Consider the following 16,062-nt stretch of genomic DNA (forward strand, 5'->3'; position numbering starts at 1 on the left):
TCAGAAACAATTATTCTAGTCTATTTTTTCCCTTGGGTTAAGAGTCATATTCATGGGTAGACTCATTTTTTGTTGATTCAATGTTTGTGTTATTCACTGAAGTTAAATCCCAACAAACCAGTAATATTCATATTCATTTTATGTTCAAAGATCAAAATCTATGAACTCATATCCCCATAAAATTGCAGTTTTGACCCAAACAATGAAAGTTGGTAAATAATTACCTGTTGATTTGTTTTGATCATGTCAAGGAACTGTGAAACATTTCCACTCATACTACACAATTCCTCCAGGAACCAGTCACCATCTCGAGATGTCAAATCCATCAACCGATCTCCAACACCTAATGCATATATCACAATTACTATTTAATTTATCATAGGTAAAATGTCATTTTCAAGTGCATTTAAGGTTGGCAATGCAAAGAAATATTTATCAACAGAATTTAACTGAAATCATATACAACCATGATCAGTTTATCAATGCATAGAAGCTTATTAAGTAAAGTGTGATGAAAGCATCTTTACCATTAAATAAAATCTCATAAGAATATGAGGTTATCTTATGGAAGTTTCTGATGCGTTTTATTAACTGGAGTATGCAAGGTCAGTTCATGTAGTGCTAACAAATTAGTCTAACACTTATCTGTTAAAAAGGACTGATTCGATCATGTAAACATTTCTGTAGGCATCTGTTCATAAAACAGTCAGACAATAAAACATTTTCAATCCAGGATAGCAAAAATGACTGGCTTACAGGAAGTTTGTGTATTGGTTTTGAGCAATTTTAAGTAATGTAAACACAATTTAATAGTGTTGTATGCTGACTTTCCAGTTTTAAAGGTAGAAGACCCCAGGTTCACCTCCGGACATTATTTCCAGCATGGACAGGCACCTAGGTAGACCCACTGAACTTCTGTTAGCCAGCCACATGTTAAAAAGGAAGAGAAAAATAAAAGTTGGTCATTATTTACCTGTAGCAGCCGCCTCCATCTGTATGTTACGTTTATTCAGGGCACACAGGGCTGTCACAATTACTGCAGTCAAACTGCTTTCACCACACTCTCCATTCTCTGTAGTAAAAAGACTTACATTTATATCCACAAACATACTTCCTTCAACAATTCACATATCTAAACTGCTGCAATCCACTCTCTGTGGGGACATATAAGTTCAAACATCATTTCTGTCCAAATGACCAGCAGTGGTTACCAATGTATTTTCCTTCAATTTCTAAACTGCTGAAAAACTAATCCACTTTTTTATTAAGTGATTAGGCAAGAGTGAGATGTGGCCTTTAAACTGTAAGTCAGGTATCAATTATTGACCTAATTCAGTTAGTTATGGGTTCATCCTGCTAAGATTCCAAACCACAAAATTGATTTTCATCAGAATGTAAATAAATTATCTATAACTCTCAATTCAGTAAATAAAAATGTAAATCTGACATGACTGACTGAGAAAAATGATTATTACCTTTAACAAATGTATCAATGGCAGCTTTACTTTCTTGTACTTGCAGATCTAACAATCTCACCTCTACCTTCTCCAGACTTCTACGCTCCAACAACTGAAACATATAATGGCCAATAACATTCTATACAACACAATCTATCAAGCTTGAGGAACTAAGAATACTGAGGGAGTCTGGGACTTTAATAGTGGTTTGACTACAGTGCCAGACATTCATGTCAGAGTTTGAGTCATGACTGACATCCTGAAAAGTATTCAGTGCTGGTTCATTTCTTGAATTACTACTGTTTCAAGCAGTATCAGCCTACACTGGGTGCTGGGAGGTAAATATGATACCTGTCGCAGTTTTGACAGGTAATTAAGTTGTTCCATCAAATTCCAAAAGTCGACTCACATTAAATAAGTAAGCTTTAACTAAAATTCATTAATGCTTGAAAGCCACCTAGGATTACTTGTATATAATAATGACAATCAGTGTGTAGTATTTATGTAATAATTATGCAGAACTAAAGTTAGTATGCAACACTTATGTAGTATGTATACAGCATTTATGTAGTAAGCAGTATTTATGTAGTTAGTATGCAGCAATTATGTAATCACCATGAAGTATTTATGTAATTAGTATGCAGTGTTTATGTAGTAAGTAAGCAAGCAGTAATGAAGTAATATGTTTTACAACTTATGCAATAAGTATGCAGTAACTATGTAAACAGTACGCTGTATTTATGCAATAAGTAAGTAGAATGTTCATTCAGGGATGATGTGGCATGATTTACCTTGATAAGCCTGGTGTTAGCATCCTGTATTATATTCTGCAGCTTAAGTTCTGTGGCCAGCACCAGCTGTATCTTAGACTGGGGCACCACTGAGTCTCCATACATGTCATGGAAATGATGGACAATTTCTGCACACCTGTAAAAACATAACATTTACATTACATCAACAACAAGAGCTGTCTCTATAGGATGACACATGCCCCCGATGGCACTTTAAATGAATAGTTATGGCTGATGTTCGAGTTTAGGACCTTTGACCTACGGAGCTGGGTCTTGCGCGCAACACGTCTTACTGTGTCACACATTTATGCGTAGTTATTTTAAAATCCATGCATGAATGACAAAGATATGGACCGGACACGCCCATCAATGCACTATCATGAAAAATGACCTTTAACATCTAAGTGTGACCTTGACCTTTGAGCTACGGACCTGGGTCTTGCCCATGACATGTCGTCTTACTGTGGTACACATTCATGCCAAGTTATTTGAAAATCCATCCATCAATGACAAAGATATGGACCGGACACGCCCATCAATGCACTATCCCTTAATGTCTAAGTGTGACCTTGACCTTTGAGATACGGACCTGGGTCTTGCGCGCGACACGTCGTCTTACTGTGGTACACATTCATGCCAAGTTATTTGAAAATCCATCCATCGATGACAAAGATATGGACCGGACACGCCCATCAATGCACTAATCCTTAATGTCTAAGTGTGACCTTGACCTTTGAGGTACGGACCATGGGTCTTGCGCGCGACACTCGTCTTACTGTGGTACACATTCATGCCAAGTTATTTGAAAATCCATCCATCGATGACAAAGATATGGACCGGACACGAAAAATGCGGACAGACCGACAGACCGACCTGACAGACCGACAGATAGACGGTTCAAAACTTATATGCCTCCCTTCAGGGGCATAAAAATACAATGTTCATATCAACCCTACAACAGATCAGAAATTTGTTATAATTCATTGCCCAAGGCCACAAGCTGAGGGCTAATAGGACAGATTGGGGATCTATTTCTAGCCATTGTGGAAACATGTTTACTGACAATTTTATAACCTGTTCATTTTTCTATGTTTTAAATCAAATATATGCTGATATGATAATATTGCTTTCAGTGAGAAAAAGTACCCAGTACTAGCACACTTACTGACATTTTGGCCGCTCTACAAAAATTATATGGATCGGTCAATACAATTCCCTTGGCATTACAGACCTGTCAAATAATGTGCAGACTGGTATAATGAAGCAAGTGCTGATCGGATTGTAATAGCCTACTTACTGTAATCATGTAATATCATATATACATATAGCAAAGTATACTGTGACAAGTGCAAAAAAAAAAAAGAAATGTATACCATTTAAAGCTGTTCAAATCTGTTCAAGATGTAATCTAAGAAACCACTGAAGTACGTAACTTGCTGTGATATATATCATTTATGCTAAGAATAGTCTGACATTATTTCTGAAACAGAATGTTTAAAATCTCATGTTTGAAAGACAACTCACTTATTGTCAGTAAAATCCAAAGAAAGTTCCTTCAGCCAGTGTAGATAATTGCTTGTTCTTGTGTTGTCTGCAAAACTGGCACCAAACTGAAATATACATATCCCTAAAATACAACTCTGTACTGTGTTATAATGTTTTTAATGAAGAAATTCCAGTACTCAGAGCAAACATTTACCTAGTGTAATTTTCGGCAGTGTCTCACTGCCTTCTTCAGCACTGACTGACCGGATATGGTGGGTCACGTGACGTAGGAATCCTCCAATCACGTGACCTTCCTACGTCACGTGACCCACCATATCCGGTCAGTCAGTGCTGAAGAAGGCAGTGAGACACTGCCGAAAATTACACTAGGTAAATGTTTGCTCTGAGTACTGGAATTTCTTCATTAAAGTGTTAAATCCAGAGCATGGGAACAACATAATCAGTTGTGTTATAATGGTTCTTAAATGACTCTAGATAGCACAAAATTTTACAAGCTCCAAAATGCCATCAAAAGCATGTCAAATTAAAGTTATCTTCTATTTTCTACTACTGTGAAATCATTATTATTCGTGGGGGATTAATTTTTGTCGATTTTGCGGTTCAGCTCAACCATGAAATCAAGTCCCAACGAACAAATTATGCCCACGATAATGTAAATTGTACGCAATGTCGCCGAAAAAGACACCATAGCCATCAGATGTTGTCCGTAGTTGTGTGCATGCGGCAGTACTGACCTGCAGCTTTCGTGTAGTTTATGGAGGCTCCATCAACAATAAACATAGGTATGCGTCGGAACAAAACCGACTATTTCATTCAGATATTTACCCGTGGTTTGTTTACGACATGCTCGTCAAAGTAAAATAGATACTAAAAAAAGAAGTTTGACGTAGCGTCACGTGCCAACCGCACTATGCTGCTGTTATTTGATTTTTTCGGCCCCGCTCTGCAATGTTTATATTTACTGACATGTACATGTAGTTAACTACTACTACTTTGGGACTATCAAATATTAAAAATTAATTGCTAGATTTGCGTCCGATGCATCATTACCCAATTCACATTACACGTTTCTCTGCAGGAAATAACACTTGCACAAGTTCAACAGCTTGTAATTTTAGATGCAGACGCGCATTCATTTTGCAAAAAAAACATTCGGATGAAAGTTTAGCAACCAGTTTATAATAGTTTATGTAAGTACTAGTACTACATAATAAAAACAACAGTCATGTATGGAACTTTTTTTTCACGATTCTAAACCATTTATATTGTATCAATCATGTGCACAAACACATTTTAGCAACATAAAATCAGTAAATCTATAATAGCTTTTTTTTTAAATTTGCAATACAATAACTAGTTTTTGTTTGAAACACGATCAAATGATCAATGTGATGAACTTTATATTTGTTTCGATTATGAATGCTATTTTGCAAGACTATATCCCAGGTGTTACGATTTTGAGACTTTTTAATTGGTGCCGAATTTTTCATATTGAATATTTCACAGTTTAATTATAGATAACGCGGTCGTTAATTGGCACATGATCACTCGCTAATTTCCCGCGGCGTAGATTGCAAATTCGGTAACCATGGTAGTGCTGTTTGACACGTGTAGGTTTCACATGTAAGAACAAAATGATATACTAGATCTATTCCTGTGGAAATTGTGGAAAATTTTTTTTTCCGATAATTGAAAATCCACGAATTTACGTCCCCACGAAACAGCCGTTTTGGACAAATCCACAGAATTTCGTGCCGACGAAATTAAAAGATTTCACAGTAACTAGTGGAGTACAGAAATTTGTTCGGACATTTTCATACCTTTCATTTCTATTGCATTTTCAAAGATGCACTGAAACAAATGATGTCTGGCTCTTTTAATGGTGATGGGAGACTGGGTGCCCCTCTGGGTTTTATCACTGATAAAGGCTGGCTGTCAGATAGAAACACAGTAGACATTCCATTAGCCAGCTGGACAACTTATTATGAAAGAATTTTACCTTCCTTACTGGGTTTTAAACCCACAGAGGTGAGGAACAAGTGAGACCTTAACCTTTCGCCACCGAAGCCCCATTTCAAACATTATTAAACATGTATTTCACAGGTATATGTACAACCAGGGTTTTTAACTTGCTTACTCCTGTATCCATGTTACTATACTACACTGAACTCAATTAAGGTCTGTTTCATAGGAAATTTATCAGACAGAAAACAGAACCCTAATACTTAAGTAAAACAGGAATTTTTGTGTATTTCTTCAATGACTGTTAAATTATTACCTGAGAAACAATTGTTCCATATGTGTGTAATACATCAATAACTCTGTGCAGGTTATTTCGCTGAATCTGAAGATTTGATGTCAGTTCACTCTCCACTTGTTCACACTGAAATAAATTTAAGCAAGTCATCCTGGCAGTTCATGTAACCACATTCTTCAGCACTAAATAATTCAAACCCAACTGAACTATTCATTCACTTTTTTACGTTTTAAGAGCTAAAGACGTTAAGTCTAAATCAATAAAAGCAACAATACAAAGATAAAACTTTTAAATTACAGTAAATACTTATTTGAGTCACATTCAAAGATAACTGCTGAACAACGAGTACTGAGTGGTCATGACCCTAGAGGACTTCAAATCTCAAGACCTTCATGTTGAGCGGCGAATGCCCTGCGTCCTAACAAGATCTGTATGTAACCTCACAAAATTTGTCGAAGAGTCAATACAAGCATTTCTAGAGTTACCTGTGATACAATGGAGCCTTGTCCAGCTCCCTGCAGAAATTCTTTGGCTGTAGCAAAGCTTGGTGTTCCAAGGTTCAGGGAGGAAGCAATGTCTGCACACATTTTCTGGAAAGATGAACCCTGGATCTTCATCATCACATGCTGAAATATTGAAGTTATAATTAGTATATCTATGTTTAATTGTATTCTGTAAGTAATAAAAATCTGACCATTTTATGCTATTAAACTGAAATATTTCTAAAATGCTGCAGCTTGTAAAGTTCCAGTAAATATTTAATTTTTGTTTTATTGCTTTTAAAGTCACATAAATACAGCAAAGGTCACATGGTGGCTTTTTAGCTTCAGCTGCTTAAGGAAGACCCAAGATGCACCTCTGAGAATTATTATAGGTTTGGGTGAGTATTTGGTTAGAACCATTGACATACTGCAAGATAACTGGAAGGGTTCATCAAAAGATGACCCAAGCAGGGCTCTAACACACACAGGTGAAGAGCAAGTGATTCGGAAAAGGGGACCAAAACACTTGGTGACGGAAGTGCTTTTATTTTTTTTTTGGCTTCATACAAAGTTTCAACAGTTCCAAGAAGTAAAAATGTTTCAAGGTAAAGAGAACTAGAGTTACAGAGAGGAAAGTGCATATGGTGAATACAATGAAGTTGAAGACACTGCTTTCTTTATTTTCTTTTTAAGTCGACAATTGCTGCCAATTTCAGTATAAAAACACAAGTTGTACAAGTGAAAGCTGGGAAATCTTTTAGTTTTGTGGGTATCAGATTTTGTAGTTTTAGCAAACATGGCTATCTCTACAGGACATGAATTTGTGGATTCTAAATTTTAAGGACTGGGAATTTTTGTTTGTTTGTTGGGAATAAATTTTGTGGTTAACACAAACAAGAAAGCCATTTAAATAGTCCTCAACAAATATCTATGACTTCACACTACTATACCTTGTGCATTTGTTGCCAATTAAGACAGTCAGTTATTTTTTCCTCAACAAGTTTGCTGACAGCATCCCGAGTGTTCTTGATAACAACATACTCTTTGTACCTGAAAAAAAGATTTCTGAACATATTTTCTGTCTGCTAGTTCTTTGTACCATAACTAAACAGTCATATAACTGAACCGTCACTGTTTCATTCAACTTCTCTCAAACGCTTTAAAGGAATATTTTCTTTTACCAAAAAAATCATGTCAGTGTAGAATACAGCTATGATTCAGTATCTCAAACTCTCTCATCTTTAAATTCCGGTTACCTAGAAAAAAAATTCGAGTCCCATCTCTATGTACGGTATGTATTTTCGCTCCAGTAATATTAAATTTGGATACTTAGAATGTGTCAAAGTAAATCTGAAGGCTAGTCAGTCAAATTTCTATGAATTTACATCTCAATGAGTCAAAGTAAAAATTTGTTCCCTAAATAAAGGCTGGATGTTGCATAACTAGAGCTGTCACAGGAAAGACAAATTATACCCCCACAATTCGGACCTTGACCTTTGACCTGCTGGCCTTAAAATCAATAGGGGTCATCTGCTGGTCATGGCCAACCTTCCTATCAACTTTCATGATCCTAGGCCCAAGCATTCTCAAGTTATCATCCGGAAAAGGTTCAACTGTTCCGGGTCACTGAGATCTTGACCTTTGACCTACTGACCTCACAATCAGTAGGGTCATCTGCTGGTCATGACCAACCTCCTATCAACTTTCATGATCCTAAGTCCTAGCGTTCTCAAGTTATCATCCGGAAACCGTTTAACTGTTCCAGGTCCTTGTGACCTTGACCTTTGACCTACTGACCTCAAAGTTGAACTTGACTTGGTATTTTATGATGTTACACCTGCGTACCAAAATTTATGATCCTAGGCCCAAGCATTCGCAAGTAATCATCCGGAAACCGTTTAACTGTTCCAGGTCATTGTGACCTTGACCTTTGACCTACTGGCTTCAAATCTAACTTGAGTTGTATTTTACGATGTTACACCCGTGTACCAAAATTTATGATCTTAGGTCCAAGTTTTCTCAAGTTATCACCTGGAAACCGTTAAACTGTTCCGGGTCATTGTGACCTTGACCTTTGACCTACTCACCTAAAAGTCAAACTTGACCTGTATTTTATGATGTTTCACCTGTGTACCAAAAATTATTTAAATCTGTCAAGCCTTTCACGAGTTATTGTCTGGAAACCATGAAAACCAACGGACTGGCCGACAAGCTCACTCCAAAATACCCCCACCCCCCCAAAACTTCATTTCGTGGGGGCATAATAATAATAACTAGAGCTATCACTAAAGGTGATGAATGTAACCCCTGCATGCACTGACACAGTACATTGTAATTTGATGCACATAAGATTGCATAATTATGTGGACTGTATGTATATGGACTGTATGTATATAGACTGTATGTATACAGTATAGTAACAAAAAACAAAGTCCCATAACTATGCAGAATATTTATCTAAAAGAACGTAACATGCACCAGCACAACTAGGGTTGGTACTGATCACTTGTGTGAAGTTTCATTAAATTGTGTGCAAGGGTTCGGAAGACTAGGCACACACAAGATTGCATATGCAGACTGTATGTACATAGTATGTTAACAAGAAACAAAGTCCCATAACTCTGCAGAATATTTATCTAAAAGAACATAACATGCACCATGCACAACTAGGGTTGGTACTGATCACTTGTGTGAAGTTTCATTAAATTGTGTGCAAGGGTTCGAAAGATTAGGCGCGCACAATTTTGCATATACAGACTGTATGTACATAGTATGTTAACAAAAAACAAAGTCCCATAACTCTGGAATTTTTTTTTTTGAAAGAACCTAACATGCCCCATGCACAACTACTGTTGTTACTGATCACTTGTATGAAGTTTCATTAAATTGTGTCAAGGGGATGAGGAGAGATGGTGCACACAAGATTGTGTCCATGTATATAGTATAGTAACAAAAAACAAAGTCCCGTAACTCTGCAAAAAAAAATTCTGAAAGAACCTAACATGCCCCATGCACAATTACTCTTGTTACTGATCACTTGTGTGAAGTTTCATTAAATTGTGTCAAGGGGATGAGGAGAGATGGTGCACACAAGATTATGTCTATGTATATAGTATAGTAACAAAAAACAGTCCCGTAACTCTGCAATTTTTTTTTCTGAAAGAACCTAACATGCCCCATGCACAACTACTGTTGTTACTGATCACTTGTGTGACTTTTCATTAAATTGTGTCATGGGGATGAGGAGAGATGGTGCGCACAAGATTATGTCTATGTATAAAGTATAGTAACTGTGCAATTTTTTTTTCTTGCAAAATGTATATAAAATGTGTATGCTGTGTTTATCTGTACATATATGAGGATATAGCAACACATTTAGCAAAAAAAAAAACAAAAACACTATCATTTTTAAGTTGAATCTCAATATACAATAGCAATTCATTAAGCATCAACTTACCTATCATGAAGTGTGAAGATTGGGCTGTTGCTGTTAGACAGAGCTTCTATGACAACCTGCTTCAGTCCTTGTAATTTCTCCTCTTCCTGCATACACTCTGTGTAATCTGTAATCCTCTGTGTACGATCATCCAAGTGTGTCTGTATCCTTGGTAACACTGTCACCATCTCATCTCTGATGCAATACAACATCAATCTGACTAAAGTACATCTCCTATTACGCTACGCATAGGATCTGAGAACGACCTATTCATAGCCTCGTTCTGACGACCCTTTCGCTAGCCAATCAGAGCTTAACTTACAAAATTTAGCAAATCTACCTGTAGCCTTGACTTTTGATATTTACAATTCTTATGTCGGAATATGTCAGATAGCCGGTTAGCTCAGTCGGTAGGCCACTTACTTAATAATCGAGGGGTCCCGAGTTCGAGCCCTGGAATAACTGCACATTTTTCTTACTCTTTGACATTCTAACAAGTCGTTTCATTGGTTAAAATAAATATAGCAATACTGGAAATCCAAAATATACAGAAGACGTATGTGAATGGGTCGTTCTCAGATCTTCGTTTAGAAGATCAAGTACTTCAGTCAGATTGAATACAACATAGACTTACTATATCAACAATACAGGGGATAGACAGTAATTTTAAAACATTTCTGGCAAATACCCCTTGATATCAAAGTCAAGATTTTAGAACTGTCAATGAATCAAACCGGAATTCAGTATTTCTTCTATTTCATTGTTTTGAGTTCAATTTATCTTGTTCAAAATTCATTAGTACCAATAAGTATAAAACATAGTTATTCCCGAGCAAAAACAAACTAAAAGTAAACAGCAGGTTTACAAAAAACTACTTCTTAGTGGAAGATGCAAAACATAACGTCAGATATTCTTTTTCTATTCACCTGTTTTTTAGCCATGACACCTTCATTTCTGCTACTCTGATGGAGAACATACTCGTAGTGATCTCCTTTTCCATGTCTAACTTTCCTTGTCGACTTTCCATCGCATTAGTGCCTGTAGCGAGGCCCCCGCCATAGAATGCCCCAGTATAGCCCCCTTCATTACCAGTTGTCCAATCAACGAGTGGATCATACACAAATGCCTCAAGAAGGGTCAGTAAGGTCTCACGACCCTTACGAAGGGTCTTCATTACATGTTCACTTGCCAAACGGAAAGTCCCCTGAAAAACACAATTCACCTTTTCCATTAACTTTCCTCAACAAGAAAACATTTTTGTAGGGCTTTAGAGAAAATATAAAGCTTATCTGAATCTCAAGTCACAGTTCCAAAGAAAACTAGAATTGTGTCCATAGGACACACTGTGCCATCCTCTAAATAGCAAAGTTTTATAAGAAAGGGCCATAACTCTAGAATAAATAGCCACAGAAAAAAATCAATTATCTATGGTCATTTTGACATCAAGGTCCTTCATCTGTGAAGCTTTCAAGCATATCCTTTTAGTAGTGTTTGAGAAGTTGGAAACACAAGATTTTTATCTATATTCTATACAGCAAAACTATCAAAGGGCCATAACTGCAGTAAAAATATTCACAACAAAAGTTCCTTCCTTTATGGTCATCAGTGCATCAAGCTTGTTCATCTGTGAAATTTGAAGCAAATCAGGCTACTAGTGTGGGAGAAGTTGTACACAAAAATTTTGAGACATACAGGAGGCTGACAGCAGCAAGGCTATATGCCCCCACATAAATGTGGGGGCATAAAAACACCAGTGTTGGCATTCCATTCTCTGAAGAAGCATAACTGACCCTAACAAAAGCGGGACCCCTAACAACATGGTTATGCAACCAAGAGCAATTTCTTCATATGATACTTTCAAATTTATAAAATCTGCTTTGTTTTAAACACACAAAAATCTGAAAATGTACCTTTCTATATATATTTGTCAAATTTAATTTAGCAATGAGAAGTAGACTAGGTGTCGTACTACTCACCTCAATACCGGTGATACCCAAGGCTGCTTCTATATTCTGTGTGAGTCTGAAAGGAACTCTCTCTGGTACCCTCAAACCTTTACCCTTCTCAAAGCACACATTGTAGTCAATATGGACAACCTGAAATAGAAATGTATAACATGGTACATCATTTTGTCTATAATTAAAATGGTAGTAAACTTTATAAGGCATTCAAAAATGTTTCTTCCAAGTTTATGCTTGTGCACAAGACCACCCATAAAACATGGTAACTTCAACATTCTTTCTAAGTTTATCACACTACACAATTTTGGTTATACAGCAACCTGTCCAACTTTTGAAGGTAGGGGGAGACAAAAAAAGCGCCTTCAAGCACTGTTTAAGGCAAGGCCTGGTTCCTGGGTAGAACCACTGACCTTCCATAAGCCAGCTAGATAGCTTCCGCCGATAAAAACATTCTACACCTAGAGCAGTTTAAAACCAACGTCAGTGGGTGGGGGTGTATGTTGGGGGAATGATCTGAAGTCAGAGACCTTAACCACTTCGTCATGGAGGCCCAAACTTCAACTCAGATCTATAAATCTATAAGATTAACAGCATTTGCAAAACATTGTATAGATCAACTAAGTTATTAAAATGACTTATAAATCAGACTGACTTATAACTGGGTATATAAACAAGAGCTGTCAGTGGGCAGCATGCTCGACTATTCTCAGTGCTTGATAGTATAATATAAGCAATGAGTAAAACTTTAACATTACAATAAGCAAGTCGAAAAGGGGCCATAATTCAGCCAAAATGCTTGATAGAGTTGCCTCCTCCTTTTTACAGACTGGGATCATAATGGTAAGCAAGTATGCAAAATATGAAAGCAATATCTCAATGGACTTTGAAAATATCTGGGGTGGTACGCAAACTTTAACATTTATTCTAAGTTGAAAAGGGGCCATAACTTTAACATTACAATAAGCAAGTCGAAAAGGGGCCATAATTCAGTCAAAATCCTCGATAGAGTTACCTCCTCCTTTTTACAGACTGGGGTCATGATGGTAAACAAGTATGCAAAATACGAAAGCAATATCTCAATGGACTTTGAAAATATTTGGGGTGGTACGCAAGCTTTAACATTTATTCTAAGTCGAAAAAGGGTCATGATTCAGTCAAAATGCTTGATAGAGTTGCCTCCTCCATTTTACAGACTGGGGTCATGATGGTAAACAAGTATGCAAAATATGAAAGCAATATCTCAATGGACTTTGAAAATATTTGGGGTGGTAAGCAAACTTTAACATTTGTGTGACACTCAGGCTAATGCTCACGCCGGGGCGAGTAGGATAGCTCCCCTATTCTTCGAATAGTCAAGCTAATGATAATTTCTGATGACTCAAGTACTTGAAAAAAACTAATGCAATTTTATCTCCTCAATAATTGTACACACTCAAAATATTTACAGAAACAAGAGCTGTCTCCATAGGATGACACATGCCCCCGATGGCACTTTGAATGAATAGTTATGGCCGATGTTAGAGTTTAGGACCTTTGACCTACGGACCTGGGTCTTGCGCGCGACACGTCGTCTTACTGTGGTACACATTCATGCCAAGTTATTTGAAAATCCATCCATCGATGACAAAGATATGGACCGGACACGCCCATCAATGCACTATCCTTTAACGTCTAAGTGTGACCTTGACCTTTGAGCTACGGACCTGGGTCTTGCGCGCGACACGTTGTCTTACTGTGGTACACATTCAAGCCAAGTTATTTGAAAATCCATCCATCGATGACAAAGATATGGACCGGACACGAAAAGTGCGGACAGACTGACAGACCGACAGATTGACAGACCGACAGACGGTTCAAAAACTATATGCCTCCCTTCGGGGGCATAAAAAACAAATACAGCCTTGATATAATTATCTGAAATCATGTTAGAATAAATTACAGTGAAACCTGGCTCTAAAACCACTAAATGTGTACAGATTCTTAAGTTTAACAAAGAATTACTCATATTTTTCTTTTCTTAAATTCTGTTACACTTAGTAGACAGACTGTGACAGTTTTCTTAAACCTACCTCTCCAGTGGCAAGATCTACCAGCACATTATCCAGATGTCTATCTCCTAGACCTATGATATATCCTATCATAGACATCACAGCAGTGGACCGTGCATATGTCTGTGTAACATACCACCATTCATTGGGTCCTGTACTGGTACACCATAGTTCCTTGGCCAATAGGTCTCGTGGAGTCTCGGACATGAGTTCCTCGAGAACCTTACGCTGCACTGAGAGGGGCCAGTCTTTTCTGTTATCCAGGTCCTTTATTCCCTGTAATAAATGCACAGGAAGTCAACCATTGGAAGATGACCAAATACTAGCTATTTGGCCAAATACTGTTCAATTTTATTACCACATGTACATATTCAATAATTCTAGCATAAAACTGCTGTTCTTGGCACTTTTCGGGGATGTTTAAACAGGAGAGAAAACGTGTGTTAACAGAGAGATTCTCGCGCTCGCGTGCTGTTTTAACACCTTTTTATATATGCGCATTCTGTGGCAAAGCGTAACGTCATTCGGCCCCAAAACGGATAATTCAATTTAACCCCGGGGTCATGATTTCAACAAATTTTGTAGAGGTCCACTAGGCAATGCTACATGTCAAATATCTAAGCTCTAGGCCTTCTGGTTTATTTTTAGAAAATTTTGAAGATTTTTCTATGTACAATCAGGTAACCCCATGGGGGCGGGGTCAATTTGACCCCGGGGGTCATGATTTGAACAAATTTTGTATAAGTCTACTAGGCAATGCTACATGTCAAATATCTAAGATCTAAGCTTTCTGGCTATTTTTAGAATTTTTTTAAAGATTTTCCTATGTAAAATCAAGTGACCCCTGGGGTGGGGTCAATTTTGACCCCCGGGGGTCATGATTTGAAAAAATGTTGTAGAGGTCAACTATGCAATGCTACATATAAAATATCTAAGCTCTAGGCCTTCTGGTTTATTTTTTGAAAATTTTTGAAGATTTTCCTATGTAAAATCAAGTGACCCCTAGGGCGGGGTCAATTTTGATCCCGGGGTCATGATTTGAAAAATTTTAGTAGAGGTCCACTAGGCAATGCTACATGTCAAATATCTAAGCTCTAGGGCTTCTGGTTTTTGAGAAGAAGATTTTTTAAGATTTTCCTATGTAAAATCAAGCGACCCCTGGGGTGGGGTCAATTTTGACCCGGGGGTCATGATTTGAACAAATTTTGTAGAGGTCCACTAGGCAATGCTACATGTCAAATATCTAAGCTCTAGGCCTTCTGGTTTATTTTTAGAAAAATTTTGAAGATTTTCCTATGTAAAATCAAGTGACCCTTGGGGCGGGGTCAATTTTGACCCCGGGGTCATGATTTGAACAATTTTAGTAGAGGTCCACTAGGCAATGCTACATGTCAAATATCTAAGCTCTAGGGATCCTGGTTTTTGAGAAGAAGATTTTTAAAGATTTTCCTTTGTAAAATCAAGTGACCTGTGAGGCGGGGGTCAATTTTGACCCCGGGATCATGTTTTGAACAAACTTGGTAGAGGTCCACTAGGCAATGCTTCACACCAAATATCTAAGCTCTAGGGCATCTGGTTTTTGAGAAGAAGATTTTTAAAGTTTTTCCTTTCGGTTGCCATGGCAGGGCTTTTTTTAAGGAGTTGGGGAAGACGCTGGGCGCTGGTCAAATGGGGAAAAATCACGCGAAAGAGGCCAATATCACAATATTATATCCATCATACCATGTGATACTGCTTTTACAGTGTATGTACATTAGTCATTAGATTTTCTACAGCAATTCAGATTTTAAGTTATCCTATTTCAGGGTTCAAATTTAATTCCCCCCACTAATAATGCAGTGCCATTTTTTCCACTAGCAACATGGTTGGTTCCACTTGGTTATTTGGTTTCATAATAAATGTTCAGCTCCGTTTCCAATGTTTTTACGGTTTGGACAGGCCGGTACTTTCTAGTTTCAGAACAAACCAAAGTACTCGATGATTCTTTGGACTTTTGGCTGGACGCGGAAGTTTTAAGTTCTTTCAGGTCACTGCCCATGGTGTCGCTAGAATTTTAAGTATCCCTTGTCCTTTTTCGCCTAAAGAAACTTTTGATTTTCCTCTCCATTTTCGCATCACCAACCA

At 37.4% G+C, this 16,062-nt stretch overlaps 1 protein-coding gene across 1 annotated transcript in view; it reads right to left on the minus strand.

Moving 5' to 3' along the window:
• LOC123562366 (serine/threonine-protein kinase SMG1-like) overlaps positions 1–16,062 on the minus strand; it is a 91,862-nt gene that overhangs the window by 23,740 nt on the left and 52,060 nt on the right. Inside the window, exons 39-50 of the mRNA XM_053537206.1 lie at positions 13,960–14,214; positions 11,906–12,025; positions 10,856–11,133; positions 9,951–10,124; positions 7,444–7,543; positions 6,497–6,637; positions 6,033–6,137; positions 3,773–3,858; positions 2,249–2,384; positions 1,476–1,569; positions 974–1,072; positions 225–343 (exon numbers count right to left, since the gene is read on the minus strand). Of these exons, the coding sequence (XP_053393181.1) occupies positions 225–343; positions 974–1,072; positions 1,476–1,569; positions 2,249–2,384; positions 3,773–3,858; positions 6,033–6,137; positions 6,497–6,637; positions 7,444–7,543; positions 9,951–10,124; positions 10,856–11,133; positions 11,906–12,025; positions 13,960–14,214 (1,707 nt within the window). The remainder of the gene's footprint in view (positions 1–224; positions 344–973; positions 1,073–1,475; positions 1,570–2,248; positions 2,385–3,772; positions 3,859–6,032; positions 6,138–6,496; positions 6,638–7,443; positions 7,544–9,950; positions 10,125–10,855; positions 11,134–11,905; positions 12,026–13,959; positions 14,215–16,062) is intronic.

Source organism: Mercenaria mercenaria, chromosome 2, assembly GCF_021730395.1.
Source record: "Mercenaria mercenaria strain notata chromosome 2, MADL_Memer_1, whole genome shotgun sequence".
Taxonomy (NCBI): domain Eukaryota; kingdom Metazoa; phylum Mollusca; class Bivalvia; order Venerida; family Veneridae; genus Mercenaria; species Mercenaria mercenaria.